Genomic DNA, 24,749 nt, shown 5'->3' on the forward strand with positions numbered 1-24,749 from the left:
GTCACAATGTTGGGGGTTTACTACAGGCCTCCCAACAGCCAGCGGGAGATAGAGGAGCAGATAGGTAGACAGATTTTGGAAAAGAGTAAAAACAACAGGGTTGTGGTGATGGGAGACTTCAACTTCCCCAATATTGACAGGGACTCACTTAGTGCCAGGGGCTTAGGCGGGGCAGAGTTTGTAAGTAGCATCCAGGAGGGCTTCTTAAAACAATATGGAGACAGTCCAACTAGGGAAGGGGCGGTACTGAACCTGGTATTGGGGAATGAGCCCGGCCAAGTGGTAGAAGTTTCAGTAGGGGAGCATTTTGGGAACAGTGACCACAATTCAGTAAGTTTTGAAGTGCTGGTGGACAAGGATAAGAGTGGTCCTAGGGTGAACGTGCTAAATTGGGGGAAGGCTAATTATAACAATATTAGGCGGGAACTGAAGAACCTAGATTGGGGGCGGATGTTTGAGGGCAAATCAACATCTGACATGTGGGAGGCTTTCAAGTGTCCGTTGCAAGGAATTCAGGACTGGCATGTTCCTGTGAAGAAGAAGGATAAATACGGCAATTTTCGGGAACCTTGGATAACGAGAGATATTGTAGGCCTCGTCAAAAAGAAAAAGGAGGCATTTGTCAGGGCTAAAAGGCTGGGAACAGACGAAGCCCGTGTGGAATATAAGGAAAGTAGGAAGGAACTTAAGCAAGGAGTCAGGAGGGCTAGAAGGGGTCACGAAAAGTCATTGGCAAATAGGGTTAAGGAAAATCCCAAGGCTTTTTACACGTACATAAAAAGCAAGAGGGTAGTCAGGGAAAGGGTTGGCCCACTGAAGGATAGGCAAGGGAATCTATGTGTGGAGCCAGAGGAAATGGGCGAAGTACTAAATGAATACTTTGCATCAGTATTCACCAAAGAGAAGGAATTGGTAGATGTTGAGTATGGAGAAGGGTGTGTAGATAGCCTGGGACACATTGAGATCCAAAAAGATGAGGTGTTGGGCATCTTGAAAAATCTTAAGGTAGATAAGTCCCCAGGGCCTGATGGGATATACCCCAGAATACTGAAGGAGGCTAGAGAGGAAATTGCTGAGACCTTGACATAAATATTTGGATCCTCTCTGTCTTCAGGTGATGTCCCGGAGGACTGGAGAATAGCCAATGTTCCTCTGTTTAAGAAGGGTAGCAAGGATAATCCAGGGAACTACAGGCCGGTGAGCCTTACTTCAGTGGTAGGGAAATTACTGGAGAGAATTCTTCGAGACAGGATCTACTCCCATTTGGAAGCAAATTGACGAATTAGTGTGAGGCAGCATGGTTTTGTGAAGGGGAGGTCATGTCTCACTAACTTGAGAGAGTTTTTCGAGGAGGTCACAAAGATGATTGATGCAGGTAGGGCAGTGGATGTTGTCTATATGGACTTCAGTAAGGCCTTTGACAAGGTCCCTCATGGTACAAAAGGTGAAGTCACACGGGATCAGGGGTGAGCTGGCAAGGTGGATACAAAACTGGCTAGGTCATAGAAGGCAGAGAGTAGCAATGGAAGGCTGCTTTTCTAATTGGAGGGCTGTGAACAGTGGTGTTCTGCAGGGATCAGTGCTGGGACCTTTGCTGTTTGTAGTATATATAAATGATTTGGAGGAAAATGTAACTGGTCTGATTAGTAAGTTTGCAGACGACACAAAGGTTGGTGGAATTGCGGATAGCGATGAGGACTGTCAGGATACAGCAGGATTTAGATTGTCTGGAGACTTGGGCGGAGAGATGGCAGATGGAGTTTAATCCGGACAAATGTGAGGTAATGCATTTTGGAAGGTCTAATGCAGGTAGGGAATGTACAGTGAATGGTAGAACCCTCAAGAGTATTGAAAGTCAAAGAGATCTAGGTATACAGGTCCACAGGTCACTTAAAGGGGCAACACAGGTGGAGAAGGTAGTCAAGAAGGCATACGCCATGCTTGCCTTCATTGGCCGGGCATTGAGTATAAGAATTGTCAAGTCATGTTGTAGCTGTATAGAACTTTAGTTAGGCCACACTTGGAGTATAGTGTTCAATTCTAGTCGCCACACTACCAGAAGGATGTGGAGGCTTCAGAGAGGGTGCAAAAGAGATTTACCAGAATGCTGCCTAGTATGGAGGGCATTAGCTATGAGGAGCGGTTGAATAAACTCGGTTTGTTCTCGCTGGAATGACGGAGGTTGAGGGGCGACCTGATAGAGGTCTACTAAATTATGAGGGGCATAGACAGAGTGGATAGTCAGAGGCTTTTCCCCAGGGTAGACGGGTCAATTACTAGGGGGTATATGTTTAAGGTGAGAGTGGCAAGGTTTAGAGTAGATGTACGAGGCAAGTTTTTTTACACCGAGGGTAGTGGGTGCCAGGAACTCGCGACCGGAGGAGGTGGTGGAAGCAGGGACGATAGTGACATTTAAGGGGCACTTTGACAAATACATGAATAGGATGTGAATAGAGGGATACGGACCCAGGAAGTGGAGAAGATTGTAGTTTAGCCGGGCAACATGGTCGGCACGGGCTTGGAGGGCCGAAGGGCCTGTTCCTGTGCTGTAAATTTCTTTGTTCTTTGTCTGTCGCTATTGATCTCTTACTCTTTTTAAAAAATATATATTTTATTCAAGTTTTTTTGGCCAAACATAACAATACGTAGTGTTTCTTTTACACAACAATAAAGCAATATAAATAACCGTGGCCAGTTTTAAACAAATAAATAAATAATATATAAACAAAAAAAAAACTAAATGGCAACTGCCTTGTCCAAAATAAATACTCTCAAAATACAATCCAACAATCCAATATACAATTACATATACCAAATACCTATACACATACAATAACATCCCTGAGAGTCCGTCCGATTCCTCCTCTTTCCCCCCCCCCCCGGGTTGCTGCTGTTGTCTACATCTTTTCCATTCCCTCTATCTTTCTGTGAGGTAGTCGACGAACGGTTGCCACCGCCTGGTGAACCCCTGAGCCGAACCCCTTAACACAAACTTAATCCGTTCTAACTTTATAAACCCTGCCATATCGTTTATCCAGGTCTCCACACCCGGGGGTTTGGCTTCCTTCCACATTAACAATATCCTGCGCCGGGCTACAAGGGACGCAAAGGCCAACACGTCAGCTTCTCTCGCCTCCTGCACTCCCGGCTCTTCTGCAACCCCAAATATAGCCAACCCCCAGCTTGGTTCGACCCGGACCCCCATCACCTTCGAAAGCACCCTTGCCACCCCCACCCAGAACCCCTGTAGTGCCAGGCATGACCAAAACATGTGGGTGTGATTCGCTGGGCCTCTCGAGCATCTCGCACACCTATCCTCTACCCCAAAAAATTTACTAAGCCGTGCTCCAGTCATATGTGACCTGTGTAACACCTTAAATTGTATCAGGCTTAGCCTGGCACACGAGGACGATGAGTTTACCCTACGTAGGGCATCTGCCCACAGCCCCTCCTCAATCTCCTCCCCCAGTTCTTCTTCCCATTTCCCTTTCAGCTCATCTACCATGATCTCCCCCTCGTCCCTCATCTCCCTGTATATGTCCGCCACCTTACCGTCCCCCACCCATGTCTCTGAGATCACTCTATCCTGCATTTCCTGCGTCGGGAGCTGCGGGAATTCCCTCACCTGTTGCCTCGCAAAAGCCCTCAATTGCATATACCGAAATGCATTCCCTTGGGGCAACCCATATTTCTCCGTCAGCGCTCCCAGACTCGCAAACGTCCCATCTACAAATACTTTCTTTTCTTACTCATGTCCTATTGCCCTCTATGATTTTCTCTCTGTCCATCTCTCAATCTCTCTCTCTCTCCTCGCTCTCGCACTCAAATTGACTGCCGTGCTTGCCTGCTTTACAGTGACTTCATTGGCTGTGAAGCACTGCGAACATTCTTATGACATGAAAGCAGTTATATGAATGCAAATCTCTCTGCCTTGCATTCTGTGCTTCTCTCTGTGTGTTTTTAATGTTGTGCTTTCTTACGGTCTGCCTCAATCCTTCCCTCCTACCTCTTCCCTCTCATGCCTGCACTTCATCTCCCCCTCATTCGCCATGCCCTATCTTCTCATTTTTGTTCTTTGGTTGCCCCTTCTCTCTGTTACTCAATTCACACACAAGAGATATGGATCCATTTCACTGGCATGATCAGATGCTGAGTAGGCAGTGGGAGAAAGGGTTAGGAACCATTGCATGGTTTGCCAAATATTAGTGCAACCATCTAAATAATTTTTTAATTTTACAAAATCTATTGGAAAGCCCCACTAATGTAAGCTTATTTTGGATTAAGTTACGAATAAACTCGTCAATTTCTGAAAAAATGTTTCTTCTGTGCAGGATTTCAAAACTGGAGATGAAGTTCTGGCCCGCTGGACGGATTGTCGCTACTACCCTGCCAAGATTGAAGACATTAGCGAGGAGGGTAAGAAATTATATTTTTCTTGATTTCCTCCACAACTCTGCTGCACGTGCTGTCTTGCTGACTTATGGGTCTAAGTGGCTATTCCCCGATGCAAGTGCACAATCTGCTGAACGACATCCTTATATGGTGCCAATTTACATTTGGACTTGAACATCCCTCACAATATTTCCTCATTCAATTCTGATTTTAATTTGACTCAGTTGCAGCTTTCTCACTCTGCACAGGAAAAATGAAGTTCAAGCATCCAACAAAAATGTTCAGCTCATGATCTTAGCTGACGCTTCAATATTGTTTTCTTGGATTGCTGCAATGCCTCTGGTCGCCACACTCTGGCGCCTGTCCGGGTACACTGAGGGAGAATTCAGAATGGCCAATTCATCTAACAAACACATCTTTCGGGACTTGAGTGAAACCGGCGCACCCAGACGAAACCCCACGCAGACGTGCAGACTCCGCACAGGGTGACCTAAGCCGTGAATCGAACCTGGGAGTCTGCTGCTGTGAAGCAACAGTGCTAACCACTGTGCTACCGTGCCGCCCTTTCAAATTTTCTAATCTCAAGTTTCCAGGAGGAGTTCCACCTTTCCCGCGTCTGCTCAGCCAATCCCTGTCATCGAAAGTCGACAAGTCAGAAATAGGTTGTCCGTGGAGAGGATTGGGAAAAAGAACAAAAGGAGGCTTGCGATGGGGTAGAAGGTAGGAAAGATTAAATGACTACAGGATCTCTGAAGCAAGGTCGAAGGGAATTCTGTTGGGACGAGTAAAGAAACAAAAGATGAGTCTAGAGAAGGTGTGAATGGCAGAATCATGAGCAGCTGTTGCTCAAAAGCAAAAATGAGAGAGAAACCAAAACCGGCAAAGGAAAGTGAATCAAACAGGGAAGAGAGATCATGATCTAAAATTGTTGAACTCGGTATTGGGAGTCCTGAAGTCTAGTCAAATGATGAGGTGCTGTTTCTCCAGCTTACGTTGAGCTTCACTGAAACACTTTTAGGATGCCAAGGATAAAAGTCAAAATGGGAGCATGGAGGAGAATTACTTTTTTGGTCACAATGTGGTGCATTTGAATGAACTGGAAGCTACATATGCAGACAGAAAGAACATTGTGCCTGTTTCAGCTAAACACATTTGCTGGTTCATTCCTTTTGACAATGCCATGACAAATCAGAGTCAAACTGCCTGGTTTAAATTTCAAACAATGCTTGGCAGTTAACTGTCAATCACCATCAACTGGTGTATTCTTCCTGGCAGTGCCTCTACCAGTCAGGGGCAACTTGGCATCAATCAGCATTCTCTTCTCAGACAGTATAGATTTGTTGATTTCTCTTGCAGTGGTGTTCTGTGAAGTGTCTTGAAGCGTGCAAGCCATAAAGCCGTGACAAAATATGTATTTTGTTTTCCAGCAATGATTGTTTTCTTCCATCTCTCAAATCTCTCTTCCATGCCTATCAGCCGCTAACCCTCTCATCCATTCCCTTGTTAACTGCAAGTATAATTATTTTGGCGGTGATCTTTCAGCCTTTGAAACCTTCACCTCAACCAAAACACTCTTGACTGTTTCCTGTCCTGCTTGATCATCACTTCTGTCCTGCTTGGCCTACATTGGTTTTCAGTTTCCTGATATCTCGCGTTGTATTTTGTTCATGTGTAAAATCCCTTTCTACCTCTTTAACTACCTATAGCAAAATGTTCCCTTCAACCAACTTTCCCTACACCCCTTGGGTTTCTCAAGTGTACAACTTCCTTTCCCTCGCTCTACTATTGGCGACTGTGTCTTTAGCTATCTGGCCCCATGCTCTGGAACCCCGTTTTCTTCATGTAAATTCTGTTTAAAACTCTGCTTTTTGATCAATGATTTGGCCATAAGTGCATCTCCTTTTGGCTCTGCTGTAGTAAGAAATAGGAACAGGAGTAGGCTGTTCGGCCCCACCAGCCTGCTCCGCCATTCACTAGGATCATGACTGATCCGACATTCCTCACGTCTATTTTCCTGCCCTCACCCAGTGATCCTTGATTCCCCTACTGATCAAGAATCTATCTACCGCAGTCTTAAATATACACAAAGACTCTACCCCCAAAGCTCCCTGTGGTAAGGAGTTCCGAAGACTCGCAACCCTCTGAAAGAAGAAATTCCTTTTCATCTCAGTCATAAATTGGCACCTCCTTTATTCTGAGACTATGCCCTCTGGTCCTAGACTCTCCCATGAGGGGAAACATTCTCTCAGCATTTACCCTGTCGAGCCCTTTAAGAATCCTATATGTTTCAATTAAATCACCTTTCATTCTTCTAAATTCCAATGAGTAGAGTTCCAACCTGTTTAACCTTTGCTCAAAAGACAATCCCTCCATATGGGGTATCGTCTGAGTGAACCTTCTCTGAGCCGCCTACAATGAAATAATATCTTTCCTTAAATAAGGGGACCAAAACTGCTCACAGTGCTCCAGATGTGGTCTCACCAGTACCTTGTACAGTTGCAACAAGACTTCCCTACTCTTGTACTCTAATCTCTTTGAAATAACGGCAAACTTTACATTAACCTTCCTGATTACCTGCTGCACCTGTGTGCTAGCTTTCTGTGTTTTGTGCACAAGTATTCTCCTAGTCTGTTTGTGTTGCAGCTTTCTGCTGTTTTTCTCCGTTTAAATAATACTCTGTTCTTTTGTTCTCCCTTCCAAAAATGAACAACTTCATATTTTCCCACATTACATTCTTTGACAACTTTTTGCACGCTTACTTAACACATCACTATCTCTTTGCAAACTGTATCACTCTTGCAACATGTCTTTGCACCCACCTGATTTTGTACTGTTGCAAATTTAGCTGCAGTACATTTGCTTCCTTCCTGCAAGTCATTAATATATATTGTAAGCAGTTGCAGCTCCAGCACTGATTCCTGTGGAACCCCACTGGTTACAGGTCACCACCCTGAAAAATAACCCCTTTTCCCCACTCGCTGTTTCCTCCCAATAGCTAATTCTCTATCCATGCCAATATACTATCTCCCAATACCATTTTATGACTTTGTGAGGTACCTTGTCGAACATCTTCTGGAAATCCAAATACAATGCATCTACTGGTTCCTCTCTATCCACTCTGATTGAGACTTCCTTGAAATCCTCCTTTAAATTAGTCAGACACGATTTCCCTTTCCTACGCTGACTCTGCCTGATTAGATTATAATTTTCCAAATGTGTTGTTATTAGGTAAAAGGTAAAGTTGCCATAGTCCCAGATGACCATAGGCTGCTTTCCTATTTGAGGGGGGGGCGGGGAAGCTGACTGGTGGCGATTTAACCTGAAGATCTACTATTACTATTATTTTCTTAATTGATTCCAACAATAGATGTTAGGCTACTGTTTTCCTTAAACCTCTACACCTTGCAGTTTCTTCTATGTTTAGGATCCCATAACATTTTTTGTTGTTGATGTTTGCTATTTCCACCATGCAGTAATAGAAAATGATCAGAGCTAAACTTTATTGTCAAGGCTTGCATTAACAAAAAAATTGAGTGGGTTGTATTTTCAGACTTGCTGTGCAGCATCTGGCTTTTGTAACCAACCAAGACCTGACCTGGCTGCAGTTGGGATTGATCATGTGATCAGAGTCATAAGAACAAAATAGTTAGATAAAATATTTCAAATTAAACCTTTTTTGTGGTTTACTGAACATATATACAGTGCTTCCTCATTCCTGTTTATCTTGTAATGTGTTCACCTAATGAACTGATTGTGATCGCTTTAATTGATTCTTCATAGGTACTTACACAGTGCAGTTTTATGATGGAGTTATACGCTCTTTGAAGCGAACGCATATAAAATCAATGCCTGAAGACGCAAAAGGGCAGGTAAGCCCTTTGATCAGTTGATTGTGAAAGATTTGTTCACAGTGCTAACATGCTATAATTTAAAAATTGTTGTTGCAGTTGTATTTCTTCCTATTTCCCCCTATTTTTCACACCATCTTCTCCTCCTAAAAATTATATTGCTGCCGTGGGCTCCAGTTGTATGGTTGCGCGATGCACTTTTTGTTCTTCACCTAAGTGACCACTATTTCTACGTGAACTTGGTTTTTGCAGGCTAACTCTGTCCTCTGATGATTTCCACATCCATAAGTGCTGAAGAGGGATTTGTTTAGTGATCAGGAGGAAGCTGTGGCCTATTCTCCCACTCCATCTGCCCTGACCCCAAACTAGCTTCTGGACAACTCTACCATTACCCAGGCTTAATCTAATACCGACTGACTTTTGAATCCAATGTCTCCCTGGTATGTTGTTTTGGCTACTCAATAGCAAGACCACCCGAGAGACTGGAGTGCATTTTTTAACTTACTACTTCACTGCCTATCCTCACGGGTGGCACGGTAGCACAGTGGTTAACACTATTGCTTCACAGCGCCAGGGTCCCAGGTTCGATTCCCGCTTGGGTCACTGTCTGTGCAAAGTCTGCACGTTCTCCCCGTGTCTGCGTGGGTTTCCTCCAGGTGCTCTGGTTTCCTCCCACAATTCCCGAAAGAAAATGGAATGAATGAAAATGAAAATCGCTTATTGTCACAAGTAGGCTTCAAATGAAGTTACTGTGAGCCCCTAGTAGCCACATTGCGGCGCCTGTTCGGGGAGGCTGGTACGGGAATTGAACCGTGTTGCTGGCCTGCCTTGATCTGCTTTAAAAGCCAGCTCTTTAGCCCTGTGCTAAACCAGCCCTTTTTGCTTGTTAGGTGAATTGGACATTCTGAATTCTCCCCCAGTGTACCCGGACAGGCGCCGGAGTATGGTGACTAGGGGTTTTTCACAGTAACCTCATTGCAGTGTTAATGTAAGCCTACTTGTGACACTAATAAAGATTATTATTATCATTCATGTCCCCATTGCTGCAGTGTCTGGAATCTAGGATGGAGCTTTCTGTGCCTGTCCATTTCAAATTCTTTATTTATTGTCATGAGGATAGGAAAAAATAAGAAATCATTGTCACATTTCAGTCAACCTTGAATGATGTTCAAATATTTGTGAGTATTTAATATATATTTTCAAAACATGTATAAATTAACTTTATTACATTGAAGGAAAGTATCCTGCATTCTGGTGAACCTTGAAACATTTGGTGAAGAATGAACTTCAGTGTATAACTGAATATATATCTTGCAGATAAGTTCAAAGAAAATAAGCTAAGCATATTGGCTGGCTAAACTGTCACACAGGCACCATTTCTGAAGTAGAGGTGAGAAAGTGTAATATTATCACTCAATTTGAACTTCCCGATTTCTCTTAAGGAGTTGAGTGGTCAAAGAGGGAGTTGGGATTGGGGGTTCTGTAGTTCAGTGATAGAAATTGCTCTAACTCTCGAGTCTGTGAAATTTTGTTTTGGTTGTCAAACCAGAGCTTGCAGGCCCTTGCGGAAAATGCTGAGAAAGGAGTGGACCTTGTGAGTCAGATTGTATCTTGTTTGGACATCTGGGATTAGCTTCGGAAAGACTCAGATGGAGGTCATTCAACCCACAATGGTGTAAAGCTTTATTGGTCTATACAATAAAAGTCAATCCTTCTCTGGAATGCCCAATAATTGTGGTAAATTCATAATGAAGGCAATTCATTAAAGCAGCTAGTTAAAGAAGTTACAATGGCATAGTGAAAAAGATTGTAGTAAAAAAGTGTATGTTTATCCATTTCCTGTCATTAATGTTACATTTTCTGTGTTTTTCTGTTGCATTTACTTATAGACAAATAACTTCAAAAGCATATAATAATCTTTATTGTCACAAGTGGGCTTACATTAACACTGCAATGAAGTTACTGTGAAAAGCCCCTAGTCGCTACATTCTGGTGCCTGTTCGGGTACACAGAGGGAGAATTCAGAATGTCCAAATGATCTAACGGCACATCTTTCGGGAGGAAATCGGAACACCCGGAGGAAACCCACGCATACACGGAGAACGTGCAGACTCCGCACAGTCAGTGACCCAAGCCGGGAATCGAACCTGGGACTCTGGCACTGTGCTACTGTGTCACCGACATATTCGGCAGCAGATTAGTTAAATGCTAATCAGCCACAGTAGTCATGCAGAATGTACAGCACAGAAATGTGCCATTTAGCCAACTGGTCCCTGCTTCTGTTTATGTTGTACACAAACATTCTCCCACACTACTTGATTTAACCCGATCAGTAAGTCCTTCTATTCATTCTCCCTCATGAGTTTATCTGACCTACATGCGACTGTTATTTGCCACAACTACTCCCTGTGGTGGCAAGTTTCTCATTCTCACACCAACTCCTGTTTGTCTTGGATTAATTAGTGACTTAGAGGGTCGGTGCAAATTCGATGGGCTGAATGCCCTCCATCAGCACCGTAGGGATTCTTATGATTCTATATTGATAACCTAGTTTGGTCTCCCACAATTAAAAAAAAATGTTGTTTGTGTCAAATCCTTTTATAATTTTAAAGATACACTAATTAAAAATTAACATAGTAACCAGGAGGTTTATAATCTTTATTGACCTTTGCCAATCAATAGTCGTGACAATTTGATCTCGAGCTGTGAGTGATACTAGTGAGGTAGCAATTGTTCTATAATGTACTTCATGCATTCAGAGTCAAACATGCATTTTTTGTCTGAAATCACATGTAACGCAGACCTGATTTGTGGCAAGGTTTTCTTCCCTAAGTATTCTTATTATACATTCTTATTATGATGACAAACTGGAAAACACAATGCTGCTCATTTTTTTTCACCAGTTCTCTCCAAGCCTTAATGTCTTAGAATATGGTTCCACTAGTTTCCAATAGTAGCAGTGGTCATCCAGTGCCTCGGTGTTGAGTAATTGAGTTGAGCAATTTTGACTTTATGTAAAGCACGTATGCATCTTCAGCTACGGTAATTACATAGGAGCGACAGACCTGGCTGATGTTTCCTCTTGAACCAGGGCACAGATATTCCAAAAATTCAACTTAAAATCTTAGTGGATAAACTTATTCACACCTTGCCAAGAAACATGTAGGGACTCCAGGGTTGCACATACTTTTTTTATTCCCCCTCTCTCCAAAGAAATGATTCTGAATGATGGAACATTTTCTTTATAGGACTGGTTAGCTCTTGTTAAAGCTGCAACAGCAGCAGCTGCTGCAAAGAACAAGACAGTCAGTAAGCACCGCGTGCATAAGGAAAAGGTGGAGAGGAAAATGGGGAGAGGATCCCACTTCAAGAAAGAGAGAGTGATGTCAGAAGTTAAAGAGACAGAAGATGAAGCACACACAAAACCAGAAGGGCTTGCACCTGTTGCTATCTCAGGTTAGTGTAACAGTAACTTTCATTTATATTGTACATGTAACATGAGACAGAATTTAACACTGAGCCATACAGAGTGATATTAGAACAGATGACCAAAAGATTAGTCAGTGGGTTAGGTTTAAGATATGTCATGAAGGAGAGAGGTATTGAAATGGTGAGGGAGAAAATCCCAGAACTTGGGGCCTAGGCAGCTGAAAGTAAAGGAAGCAAGTCAGATCAAATTCAGCTATGTTGAATGGCAAGAGTGTAAGACAAGGATGTATAGTCTTTACTTTAACGCTAGGAGTGTAATAGGTAAAACTGATGAGTTAAGGGCCTGGATTGACACATGGAATTGTGGCATTGCCATCATATAGACATGGTTAAGGGAAGGGCAGGACTGACAACTTAACATTTTGGGTTATAGGGTCTTTAGGCGAGAGAGAGGAGGATGTACCAAGGGAGGTGGTGTGGCACTATTAATTAAGCAATAAATTACTGCAATGAGGAGAGATGATATCTTGCAAGGGTCTTCAAATGAGGCTTTATGGGTAGAACATAGGAATGCAAAGGAGGCAGCCACATTACCGGGAGTGTATTTTAGGCCACCAAAGAGTCAGTGGGAAACAGAGGAACAGATATGCAGGCAATTTACTGAGGTGTGTAAGAATAATCGGGTAACTATACTAGGGATTTCAACTTCCCCAACATAAATCGGGGTAGTCATAGTATAAAGGGTTTTTCGTCGGGGTGGGGGGGGGATTTCTTGAAATGTATTCAGGGAAATTTTTTGTATCAATATGTAGAAGGTCCAACAAGAGCTGGGGTAGTGCTGGTTCTGGGGAACGAAGATGGAAACAATGTGGCAGTGGGGGAGCATTTTAGTGATAGCGACCACAACACGGCTCAGTTCAAGTTTGTTATGGACAAGGAAAAAGATGACCTGCAAAATACGGTTTTGGATGAGGGCCAGGCAGATTTTACTAAAATAAGGCAGGATCTGGCCAAAGTTGACTGGGAACAGCTTCTTGCAGGAAACTCTACAGTGGAACAGTGGAGGGCATTCAAAAAGTAAATGGGGGGAGTACAGGTCCAATGTGTTCCCTGCAGGGGGAAATGTAGGAGCAATAAATTCAGGGAACCCTGGATGCCTAGGACAATCCAGACTGGATTATGAGGAAGAAGAAAGCTGAGCAAATGCAAAACGAAATTCAACTGCGGCCCTAGAGGAATATAGGAAGTACAAGAGGGAACTTAAAGGAATTAGAAGAGCAAAAAGGAGGCATGAAAAAGGACTTGCGAGTAAGATTAGGTAGAACCCTAAAATGTTCTACAAATACACTAAGGGGAACAGATTAACCAGGGTAAGAGTAAGGCCCAAGGGGTTAATCTATGTGTGAAGCCACAGGACATTGCTAGGGTGTTAAATGAATACATCTCATCGGTCTTCACGCAGGAGAAGGAATTCAGAAAATTATACTGTGAGGACCTTGAGCACTTTGACATAGGAAGTGAGGAGGTATTGGAGGCGTTGACGGGCTTAAAAATAGACAAATCCCCAGACCCGGATGAGATGCATCCCAGGCTGTTATGGGAAGCAAAGCGGGAAATTGTAGGAGCTCTGATACAAGTTTTTAATTTCTCTCTGGCCAAGGCGGAAGTGCCAAAGGACTGGAATAGCTCATGTTGTTCCATGTTTCAAGAAGGGATTACAGACCGGTGAGGCTCACATCAGTGTGAGGGAAACTAATGGAGAAAGTTCTGAAGGAGAGAATTAATTTAAAGGTATGAGCTGATTAGAGATAGTCAGCATGGCTTTGTCAGGAGGAGGTCATGCCTAACAAATTTGAGCGAGTTTTTTGATGGTGTTCGAGTATGTGGAAGAGGGAAGTGTAGTTGATGTAGTTTATATGGATTTCAGCAAAGCCTTTGACAAGGTCCAGGTAGCAAGGTAATCAAGTGGCACGGAGCTGAGCCAGCTGCAGAGATTGAACTTGGCTCGATTGGTGGAGGGAATGAAGGCGGATTTTAGGAAATGGGATGTTACGCCGCTTTCGCTGGCTGTCTGGGTGCAGGCAGTGAAAATTACGTGCTGCTCAGGGTTCTGTTTGTGTTTCAGAACCTCCCTATCTTTGCCCCAAGTCTTTTAGGCAAGTCAATGGGCTGATCTCTGGGTTTGTGTGAGCGGTGAAGGCCCAGTGGGTACGGCTGATGTTTTTGGAACGGGGTGGATGGATGGGGGTGCTTGCGTTGTCGACTTTGTTAAATTATTATTAGGCGGGGAATATTGTGATGGTGAGGAAGTGGGCTGTGGCGGAGAGGTCGGTCTGGGGGCGGGTGGAGGCGGCGCCATGTAGGTGAACAAGTTTGAGGGCATTGTTGTTGTCGCCTTTGCCGTTCTCGCAGGCCAGATACTCTGTAAGCCCAGTGGTGGCGTTGGCTTTAAAGGTGTGGGAGCAGTTTAGGCTGCATTATGGGCCGGAGGGTATGTTGTTTTGGATGCCGTCTGCGACAATCATCGGTTTGTGCTGGCGGGGCTGGACGTGAGATTTCGGGGGTGGCGGCAGGTGGGGATTGAGTATTTCAGGGACTTGTTTATCGGCGGCAAATTTGCGGGGTTGGAGGAATTGTATGAGCTGCCCTAGAGAAATGAATTTAGGTACTTGCAGGTGAAGGATTTTGTGAGGAGCGAGGTGCTGTCCTTCCCAGGGCTGCCGCCTCAGGTGTTGCAAGACCAGCTGTTATAAGATGATGAGATAGGGGACGGAGAGGGAGGGCAGCCCGGTGGAGGATATTAAGTGCAAGTTGGCGGAGGAGCTGGGTGGGGAGGTACAGGCTGAGACGTGGGTGGAGTCCTTGTGGGGAAGTTGATCGCGTCCTCGTTGTGTGCGAGGTTGAGTCTCATCCAGTTTAGAGTGATACATAGGCCCCACGTGATGGCGAGGATGAGCAGGTTCTTTGTTGGGGTGGAAGATGGGTGTGGGCAGTGCGCAGGGCGGCTCGCGAACCATGTCCACATGTTCTGGGCGTGTCCAAGGCTGGGGTGTTCTGGCAGTCGTGATGTCCGAGGTGGTGGGGGTGGTTCCGAGTCTGGAGGTGGCGATATTTGGTGTGTCGGGAAACCCGGGAGTACAGGGGGGCGGGTGAAAGAGAGGCCGATGTATTGTCCTTTGCCTCCCTGACAGCCCGGAGACGGATTTTGTTGGGCTGGAGGGACTCTGAGCCGCCGAGTGGGGCAGTGGGTGAGTGATCTGGCTGAATTCCTGTGATTGGAAAAGTCTTGTTCACTCTGCAGGGTCGGTAGAGGAGTTCGCCGGGAGCTGGAAACCGTTCATCAATTTCTTCAAGGGTCAGCAAGGTGGTGGTGGTGGGTGTTAAAATGGGAAAGGCAGGACGTGGCGGGGTGTTAGTGTCAGGGGGGTTGGAGGGTTGTGGTTGTTTATTGGATTGATGTGTCGTTCTTCTGATATTCTGTGTATACATGCAAATAAAAATATATTTTTTTAAAAAGTGAAGAGGGTCGATCGTAGGTTGCAGGAAGATACAGATGGGTTGGTCAGATGGGCAGAGCAGTGGCAGATAGTATTTAGCCCTGCTAAGTGCAAGGTGATGCACTTTGGAAGAAGAAAACAGAAAAAGGGGGTATGTAATGAATATCAGGACTCGAAGAAGCTCCGAGGAATAGATGGATCTCGGGGTACTTGTTCACAGATGCCTGAAGGCGGCAGAGCAGATGAATAGAGTAGTTAAAGCATATGAGACACTTCCTTTATTAATCCTGTCATAGAATATAAGAGCAAGGAGGTTATGTTGGAGCTGTACAGACATTGGTTAGGCCACAGCTGAAATACTGTGTGAAGTTCTGATCACCTCACTACAGGAAGGAGCTGATTGCACTGGAAAGGTCCAGAGGAGATTCACCAGAATGTTGCCTAGGACGGAGTGTCTGAGCAGGAGAGACTGGATAGGCTTGGATTATTTTCTTTAGAGCAGAGAAGGCCGAGGGGTATATAATTGAGGTGTATAAGATTGAGGGGTTTGGACAGGGTAAATGGGAAGCAGCTGTTCCCCTTGGTTAAGGGGTCAATCACAAGGGGACATAGTTTTACTGTGAGGGGCAGGAGATTCTGAGGGGATTTGAGAAAAGATATTTTCACTCGGAGGTTGGTGAGAATGTGGAATGCACTGCCTGGGAAGGTAGTGGAGGCTGGAAATCTCTCCACTTTTAAAAAGCACTTGGGTGAGCACTTGAAACACCATCATATTTGAGGATATGGCACAAGTGCTAGTAAATGGAATTAGCGCGAGATTAGGAGCAGTTATTGTCGGTGCAGAGTTGATGAGCCGAAGGGACTTTTCTGCGCTGTACGACTCTTCCTCTAACAATTTTCAAATGGCATAAATTGTTTTGCCAGTTATCTAGCACACAATTGAATCAGGTCCTAAGAGTCAGGAGCTACAAAATTGCAGCCAGTAATTGGCCATTCAATCCACTCAATCAATCCTTGTTGATATTTAACCTCTACAGAAGCAATATGCTCAGTTTTGGCACCGAACCTCTGAAAAGAACTGGTATTGGTGGGGCAGTAGCACAAATGCATCCTAATCATAAGAGGACTTTTGAAGGGTTATATTGTGAAGATGGGCTGCATAAACGGAGGATTGTATTTATCTCTTCAATTTAGTAGTTTGAGACACGATGTAATTAATGCCTTGACATGTTTCTATTGGAAGATGGGATCAGGCTGGATTACTCTTTATTGACCGGACCCCACAGACTTGTTGGGTCAAATGGCTGCCTCCTGTGTTGTATGTTTTATATGTTCCTTTGATAAAATAATTCTAAAATGTAGATACAAATAAATAATTACCTTTCACGAGAAACATTATCAATTGAAATTTGACACAGCCATTATGAGATGTTAGAACATGTGATTGAAAACTTGGTCAAAGGTAGATTTTAAGGAGCACCTTAAAGCACGTGACAAGTAAAAGATTTAGGGATGGATTGCCAGTGTTTATAGTCTAGTCAGCTGAAGGCAACAAAATCATTCCAATATGAAATAATTTGCATTTACACATATCTTTCATATCCTTGGGCTGTCCCAGAGCACTTAATTTTCAGCACATTAATTACACTGGCCTTCTAAGTACTTTTGCCAATTTGTTTTTATTTTAGATTTCCAGCATCTGTAGTATTTTTGCTTTTAAATTCTATAAACAAAGGTGAGAATCAATTTTCATCCAGAAAAATGACTAGCTAATCCAAATTGAATGTCTCTCTCAAAAGGTAGCATCTGTGACAGTACAACGTTCCTTCAATAAAACAGGAGAGCATCTATCTAGATTATGTGCTCTCTGACTGGGGTGGGACTTGAACCTGCTACTTCTGACTTGCGACATGACACAGGCAACTGAGCCGAGTTAGTATTATCAGGCCATCTGTACTCTCTATACTTTTCAAGCTATAAAATGCCATTGTAATTGATTTGTGTCCAAGGTTTACTGACCTCTGGAAAAACCTGTTTTTTAACTGCGAAATGATGGAATGAAAAGCTCATGTTAGAATTTCTCAAAGATAGCAGATTTTGTTTAGGTAGTTAATTAAGGCTAAGAATCCAGGAATGTCACGGACATTTTTTTGGTTGGTTTTCTAACTTTTTAAATAAGGATCTGCTTGGGCAGCACGGCGGCGCAGTCAGTTAGCCCTGTTGCCTCACGGCCCGAGGTCCCAGGTTCGATCCCGGCTCTGGGTCACTGTCCGTGTGGAGTTTGCACATTCTCCCTGTGTTTGCGTGGGTTTCGCTCCCACAACCCAAAGATGTGCAGGCTAGGTGGATTGGCCATGCTAAATTGCCCCTTAATTGGAAAAAATGAATTGGATACTCTAAATTAATTTGAAAAAAATAAGCGTCTGCTTTGCAGCCCTTCAGGTTCATCTATCAATGTGTCTGCCAGAACCCGCTGCTGTATTTATCGAGAACCCCCTGAGGTGGCTTCTGTCATTATTCCCAGGGAGTAGAGGCAGTCCAAATATGTGTGGCTCAGCTGCTAGTGAGCTGAGTAAAAGGGAGTAAACATTTAGTTTACAAATTTGTAATAACCCAGAAAGATGTTTGGATTATCTGATCCATTGCTGTTTTCAAGTACACTTACCTGCATAAACACTTAAGACAGATTTAGTTCTGATTGACTACTGCACTGGCACACACTGTCTAGATTTGGTGTACAAAAGTTGAATTGATTTGGGTAAGATAGCAAAGGGTAAGCAGCACCTGTGGGACTGTAGAGCATTAAAGAGTCAACACTCCGCAGATGTGTATGCAAAGATATAGAGCACAAAGTTTCTTCTTAAATGCATGATCAGAACTTTGAGAACAAATGAAGAATAGAGATGATGAAATAGAATACAATGGCTGCTGAACTACTTTAGCCTTGTAACTGTCAGATCAATGTAGGCTATCTGTTAGGGGATAAATATGTTCAGTAGTTTTCAGGGAAATGGAAGTGATTGGATTTGGCCAGGTTACCATGAAGACTAGATATTAGGACAAGGTGCAAGTGGTTAGCACTGCTGCATCCCAGCTCCAGGGACCCGGGTTCAATTCCAGCCTTGGGTGATGTCTGTGTGGAGTTTGCACTTCCTCCACATGTCTGTTGGTTTCCTCCGGGTGCGCCGGTTTCCTCCCACAGTCCAAAGATGTGCAGGTTAGGTGGATTAGCTATGATAAATTGCCCCTTAGTGTCAAAAGGTTAGGTAGGGTTACGGGCATAGAGTGGAGGCGTGGGCTTAAGTAGGGTGCTCTTTCTAAGAGCCAGTGCAGACTTGATGGGCCGAATGGTCTCCTTCTGCACTGTAGGGATTCTATGAAGGTGGATGATATGGATATGACTTCATTGCTTTCCAGAGAGGCATCAAAAAGAATGTCACATTAATTGATCTGTTTAATTGTCAAAGATCAGAATGATTGCTGCAGTGAAAGATTGCACTATAAGAGTTTAGTGGCCTCTATTCAAAGTAATTAATTTCAATCTGAATTGATTTCAGTATAATTCTGTGCCAATATGCTGAACTTAATGGCTGTGTTTATATTATCCAGGAAACTCTGAGCCATTGACCTTTGATGAGCCAAAGCAGACTTCAGGACAGGCAGAAACATCAGGAGCAAGAAAGAGAAAAGCCAGCGTTATCTGCTCATTTCAGGCAAAAAGAGCACGTCTCAACAAAATCACAGGTTAGAACAAATTGAAAATGCTGACCTTTCCAGCACAAGTATATTTTAGAGTTTATCCCTCAAGCAAATGCTGGCCTATCTTTTTTTTTTGGTCAGTTGGAAAAGCTGTGTGGAAAAGCCCAACAACATGTTTTGAGTTTCCAAAACATTGCTGAGAAATTCACCAGAGGCGTTTTGTTTGTCACATTTGAGGTACTGTGCCTCTTCCCCATAGTAACACAGCACACAGACTGCAGCGATTCAAGAAGGCAGTTTCTCAAGAAGGCAGTGCCACCTTCTCAAGAACAGTTGGGGATAATGAATGCTGGCCTAGCCAGTGACATCCACATCTTGTGAATGAATACAAATAAAGTTACCTACGTATGAAGAGCTTGGGTGCATGTTGACTGGTCCAATGCTTAATGCACGTGTAGAGGATTGCTTAGCTAACAGGAGACGGAGAGCAGACATAAATGGGTCATTTTTGAGTTGACCAGGTTTAACGAGGAGTGCCACAGGATCTGTGGTGGGGCCTCAACTATTTATAATCTGTCACAATGGTTTGGATGAAGGGTCCGAATGTATAGTTACTAAAATTGCTGATGCTGCAAAGATAGATAGGAGATGAAGTTGTGAAAAGGGCATTAGGAGCCCGGAATGTTACATAGATAACTGAGTGAGTAAAAAATTTGGGAGAAGGAATAATATAATGTGGGAAAATGTGAACTTGTCCACTTTGGTCAGAAGAATAGAAAAGCAGCATATTGTTTAATGGAGAGAGATTGCAGAACTTTGCGGTGAAGGGTATCCTGGTACATCAGTAACAAAGTTAGTATGAAGGTACAGCGAGTAATTAGAAAAGCAAATAAAGTATTGTTGCTTATTGTGAGGGGAATGGAATACGAGAAGTTTTTTGCTCCAGTTATATAGGTTGATGGTGAGACCACATTGAGAGTACTGTGTACAGTTTTGGTCTCCTTATTTAAGAAAGGACATAATTGCATTGGAAAGAGTGCAGAGAATGTTCACACAACTGATTTCTGTGAAAGGAATTTTCTTATGAGGGAAGGTTGGATAGGTTGATCCTGGACCGATTCGAGTTTAGAAGAATGAAAGGACATTTTATCAAAACATATAAAATCCCCAGAGACCTAGACAATGTAGATGATGAAGAAATGTGTCTCCTTTTGGGAAGAGTCCCTTTTGGACTTGGGAGAAAGTTTAAAAATAAGTGATCTCCCATTTAAGATCAATGAGGAGAAATGTTTTCTCTTACTTTGTTAATCTGTGGAATTCTCTTCCCCAGAGAGTGGTGCAGCCAGGGCGATAAGATGTTTTTAAGGCTGAGTTAGATCGATTCGTGGCTGATGCGGAACTAAAGGGGTTTCAGGAATGGACTGGAAGCAGAGACCATGGGCTGGATTCTCCGTTTCAGTGGCTATGTGCTGGCTCGAACTGAGAATTTGCGGGCGTTTTACGACTTAAAAATTGGCGGCAACCCCTCACCGATTCCCAGACCAGTGAAGGGCTAGCAGCGGCGCCGGGTGAAACTTCCGGATCCCGCGCCGAAAATGGCTGGAGAATGGCTGGGGCCCCTGGCTGTGCATGCGCATAGCGATGACCTGCAGCGCCGTACAACATGGTACCGGCCGTGCACAGACACGACCCGCCATCCTCGACCCCACAGGCCACCCCCTAACCACCCCCCACCAGTCCCCCCAGCCCTCGAGGAAGCCCCCCCCCCCAAGCCAGCGGCACGGATCCCAGACAGGTGTGGCGGCGCTGGACACGGTCCGCAGCCGCCATGCCGGGTTCCTGACCGCTGAGACCACACATGTCTCACACGGTCGGGAACTCCACCCATCGGAGGGTGGAGCATCACGGGAGGGCCTGCCGATGACGCCATTTCAGAGGTGGCGGAGCATGGCTGTCCGTCGTCAAACCAGCGCCAGCCCCGATTTGGGCGGTGGAGTCGATACTCCACTCGTTTGCCGATTACAATATCGGCATTGTGTAACGGAGAATCCAGCCCCATGTTTTAATCAGCCATGATCACATCAAATCGACAAAGGCTCAAAGGGCCGACTTATAATTCATATGCAGTATGCTGCCTTTGTTGCCAGCTGCCATGTTAATGGTTTAGAATAAATTTAGTCCTGTTTTATTACATTTGAAGTGGAAATTTTTATTTGGTAGTCTGCAATGTTTTCAAATTTCAAATGAACATGGAAAACCAGTGGCTTTGCCAATAATGTACAGTGGGATCATTATGAAGCAAAACCACTTCTTTACATTGATGAAGTTGGTCAGGCTTACTTCAGAATTCTGTTGTCCTGTCCTTTTTTCTTTTGTCCATTTTTTATCGCTATCTTTCTCTCTGTTATACTTAGTGTTCTCTATTCTATTTATTGTCCCTTTTTTCCAGCGAAAATATTTATTGTGCATTTTATCTCTGGCCTCCTGATTTTGGAGGAGAGAGCAGCTACTCTAGAATTGCCGTTTGGATAAAATCTGGCTCTTGTAGCCAGTTTTACCACTTGTTCGGTATCAGACACTTGTTAGATTTCAGACCTGAAGTTTGACATAAATGTCAAAGATGTAACACCGTCAGGTTTCACTGTTATTCAACATCAAAACCAAGAAAGAAACACTTGGATTCAAATCGCATCTTTCACGACCATGGGACATCCCAAAGTGCTTTATAATAAATGAAGTCTTTGAAGTGCAGTTATTGTTGTAATGCAGCTAGCCAATTTCTACACACTTTGTAGATGACTGCTACAGCCTGATTGTTTCACGACAGAGTCCATCTTAGCTGCTTGAGGGGTTAGCGGCCTGTTGTCCCATCAATATTGAACCTTATTGAACAGAAAGAAGCCATTCAGTTCATCATGCCTGTACTGGCTCTTTTCAAGTGCCAATGAATTACATTTATTTTCCACGTAAGGTTTTGTAATTATGTTACTAATTAATCTGCTTCTGCTACCTTTCAGCAAATGCATTCCAGATCATAATCACCAAAACATAAGAACTTCTCGCTATTTCATCTGGATTTTTTGGCAATAATCTTTTTTGATGATTTAATGGGCTATTGAAATTGTTTTAGAAACATAGAAAATAGAATCAGGAGGTGACCATTCGGCCCTTTGAGCCTGCTCTGTAATTCATTATGATCATGGTTGATCACCCAAGTTCAATGCCATGAGCCCACCTTCCATCACCCCACCATCACAGAATCACTAATACTACAGTGCAGAAGAGGCCCTTTATCCAATCGGGTCTGCACCGACGCATGAAAGGCCCTGACCTGCCCATCTGATCCTACTTGCCAGCACTTGGCCCATAGCCTTGAATGTTATGGCGTGGCAAATACTCATCCAGGTACTTTTTAACGGATGTGAGGCATCCTGCCTCTACCACCCTCCCAGGCGTTGCTTTCCAGACCGTCACACGCTGTGGGTAAAAACGTTTTTACTCAAATTTCCCCTTTGAACTTGTGTCCCCTCGTAACTGACCCTTCCAACTAAGGGGATCAGCTGTCCATCCCCCTCCATAACCTTGTACACCTCAATCAGGTCACCCCTCAGTCTTCTCTGTTCCAGAAAAACAACCCAAGCCTATCCAATCTCTCAATATCACTTAAATGTTCCATCTCCGGTAACGTTCTGGTAAATCTTCTCTGCACCCTCTCCAGTGCAATCACAGCCTTCCTATAATGTGGCGACCAGAATTGCACACACTACTCCAGCTGTGGCCTCACCAAAGTTCTATACAACTCCATCATGACCTCCCTGCTTTTGTAATCTATGTCCCGATTGATAAACGCAAGTGTACCATATGCCTTTTTCACAACCCTATTAACCTGCCCTTCTGCCTTCAGAGATCTGTGGACAAACAAGCCAAGGCCCCTTTGTTCTTCGGAACTTCCCAGTGTCAGACCTTTCATGATATACTTTCTTGTTAAATTACTGCTTCCAAAGTGTATCACCTCACACTTCTCAGGGTTAAATTCCATCTGCCACTTATCTGCCTATTTGACCATCCCGTCTATATCTTCCTGTAACCCAAGACACTCAATCTCACTGTTAACCACCTGGCCAATCTTTGTGTCATCTGCAAACTTACTGATCACACCACCCACATTGTCATCTCTGCCATTTATATAAATGACAAACAATAGGGGCTCAGCACGGATCCCTGTGGTACACCACTAGACACTGGCTTCCAGAAATTAAGCAGCAGTCTATTGTCACCCTCTGTTTCCTACCGATAAGCCAATTATGAGTTCATCATATCAAATCACCCTGTATCCCATGTGCATTTGTCGCCTTAATCTATATAAACTACATAAGACGATTAGACATCAGAGCAGAATTAGGCCACTCGGCCCATCGAGTCTGATCCGCCATTCAATCATGGCTGTTTGGTGGTCTGTATACCACCCCAACAAATGTTTTTTGCCGTTTGATGTTTCTGAACTTGACCCAGACATCATCTGTACTAATATATTTCCTCAATATTGTATCAATATCTTCCTTAATCAACAATGCAACTCCACCACCTTTTCCTTTCTGTCTGTCCTTTCTAAAAACTGAATAGCCCTCAATGTTTAGTTCCCATCCTTGGAGCTATGCCTCCATAATCCCAACTATATCATACACCTTTACATCTATCTGCACAACTAATTCATCCATTTTATTTTGAATGCTCCGCACGTACAGGCACCTACGACCCAACTGTTTTATTACAGTATCATTATCTGATACATGCCCTTGATTTCTCTGCCTATCACTTTTCTTATTCTCCTTGCTGTGTTTTTCTCTTGTTCTTGATCCCCCTGCTCTGAATCCTTACAAAGGTTCTCACCCCCCTGTCATGTTAGTTTAAACTCTCCCCAACCACTTTAGCAAGTACACCTTCCAAGGACATTATTCCCAGTCCTGCCTGGGGTAACATATCCAGTTTGTACAGGTCCCACCTCCCCCAGAACCAGGCCCAGTGCCCCAGGAATCTGAAACCCTCTCCTTTGTGCAATGTTTTGTTTAATACTTGACTGGAAGTGAGTAAATATGCTGACAGTGGCCTTGTTTCATAAATGAGTACACACATTGTCTGTTCCGCAGGTCTATTGGCATCAAAAGCTGTGAGTGGAGATGGTTCAGAAATGCTGGAAGATGGTATTGGAAGCCACCATGTGCCTGATCAGGTATGAAACTGTTTTTAAATATGGTTTGGCTAGATGGAGGACCAGGAACAGAAACCAATGCTGGAAAGAGAGGAAACATCATGATGATTAAAATAACAGCAGATGCCATGGATTTTAAAAGCCTGTGAATTTCAGAGTGAATAGTGTATTTTTGGGACTTATTCTTACTCTAGACTTCTAGTTTTTCGACTACCCACATATTTAAATCTGTAGCATCCCTTGAACATGGGATACTATTCAGTTTATTGCAGCTCGTTGACTTACCTTATGTCTTTAAGTGATCTTTTATTGGTCGTGCAAATGTGTTACACTAACGCCACAGAATTTAACTGCCAAGACGTTTTATTAAACAGGAAAATAAGTTCATATTATCAGGACACATCCTTATTTTTGAGTTAGTTATTAAACTTGACTCTTTATGTTGTAGAAAATGCTGGATCTCAACTGTTGTACAGAATTATGGCATATGTTGTATTCTTACAGAGTAGATAGGTTATTTTCCTTTCACATCATTTAGAAAGAATTTCCTGGCTTTTATCTCTTCCAAGCTACAGAGTAGCAAATTTGTAATTTCAGAAATTATACTTTCAGGACAACAACAACTGGTGCTTATATAGTGTAATTAAATGTCCCAGATGCTTCACAGTGTTGTAA

General features: G+C 43.6%; 1 protein-coding gene across 4 annotated transcripts in view; it reads left to right on the forward strand.

Annotated features, from left to right (window-relative positions):
- The window catches only part of phf20l1 (PHD finger protein 20 like 1), a 208,469-nt gene that overhangs the window by 51,233 nt on the left and 132,487 nt on the right, over positions 1–24,749 (forward strand). For all 4 annotated transcript variants that reach the window (XM_072468230.1, XM_072468229.1, XM_072468231.1 and 1 more), the window contains 5 exons: positions 4,332–4,416; positions 8,173–8,261; positions 11,489–11,696; positions 18,776–18,910; positions 24,013–24,095. In XM_072468230.1, the coding sequence (XP_072324331.1) occupies positions 4,332–4,416; positions 8,173–8,261; positions 11,489–11,696; positions 18,776–18,910; positions 24,013–24,095 (600 nt within the window). The remainder of the gene's footprint in view (positions 1–4,331; positions 4,417–8,172; positions 8,262–11,488; positions 11,697–18,775; positions 18,911–24,012; positions 24,096–24,749) is intronic.

This window comes from Scyliorhinus torazame, chromosome 11 (genome assembly GCF_047496885.1).
Source record: "Scyliorhinus torazame isolate Kashiwa2021f chromosome 11, sScyTor2.1, whole genome shotgun sequence".
NCBI classification, from domain to species: Eukaryota; Metazoa; Chordata; class Chondrichthyes; order Carcharhiniformes; family Scyliorhinidae; genus Scyliorhinus; species Scyliorhinus torazame.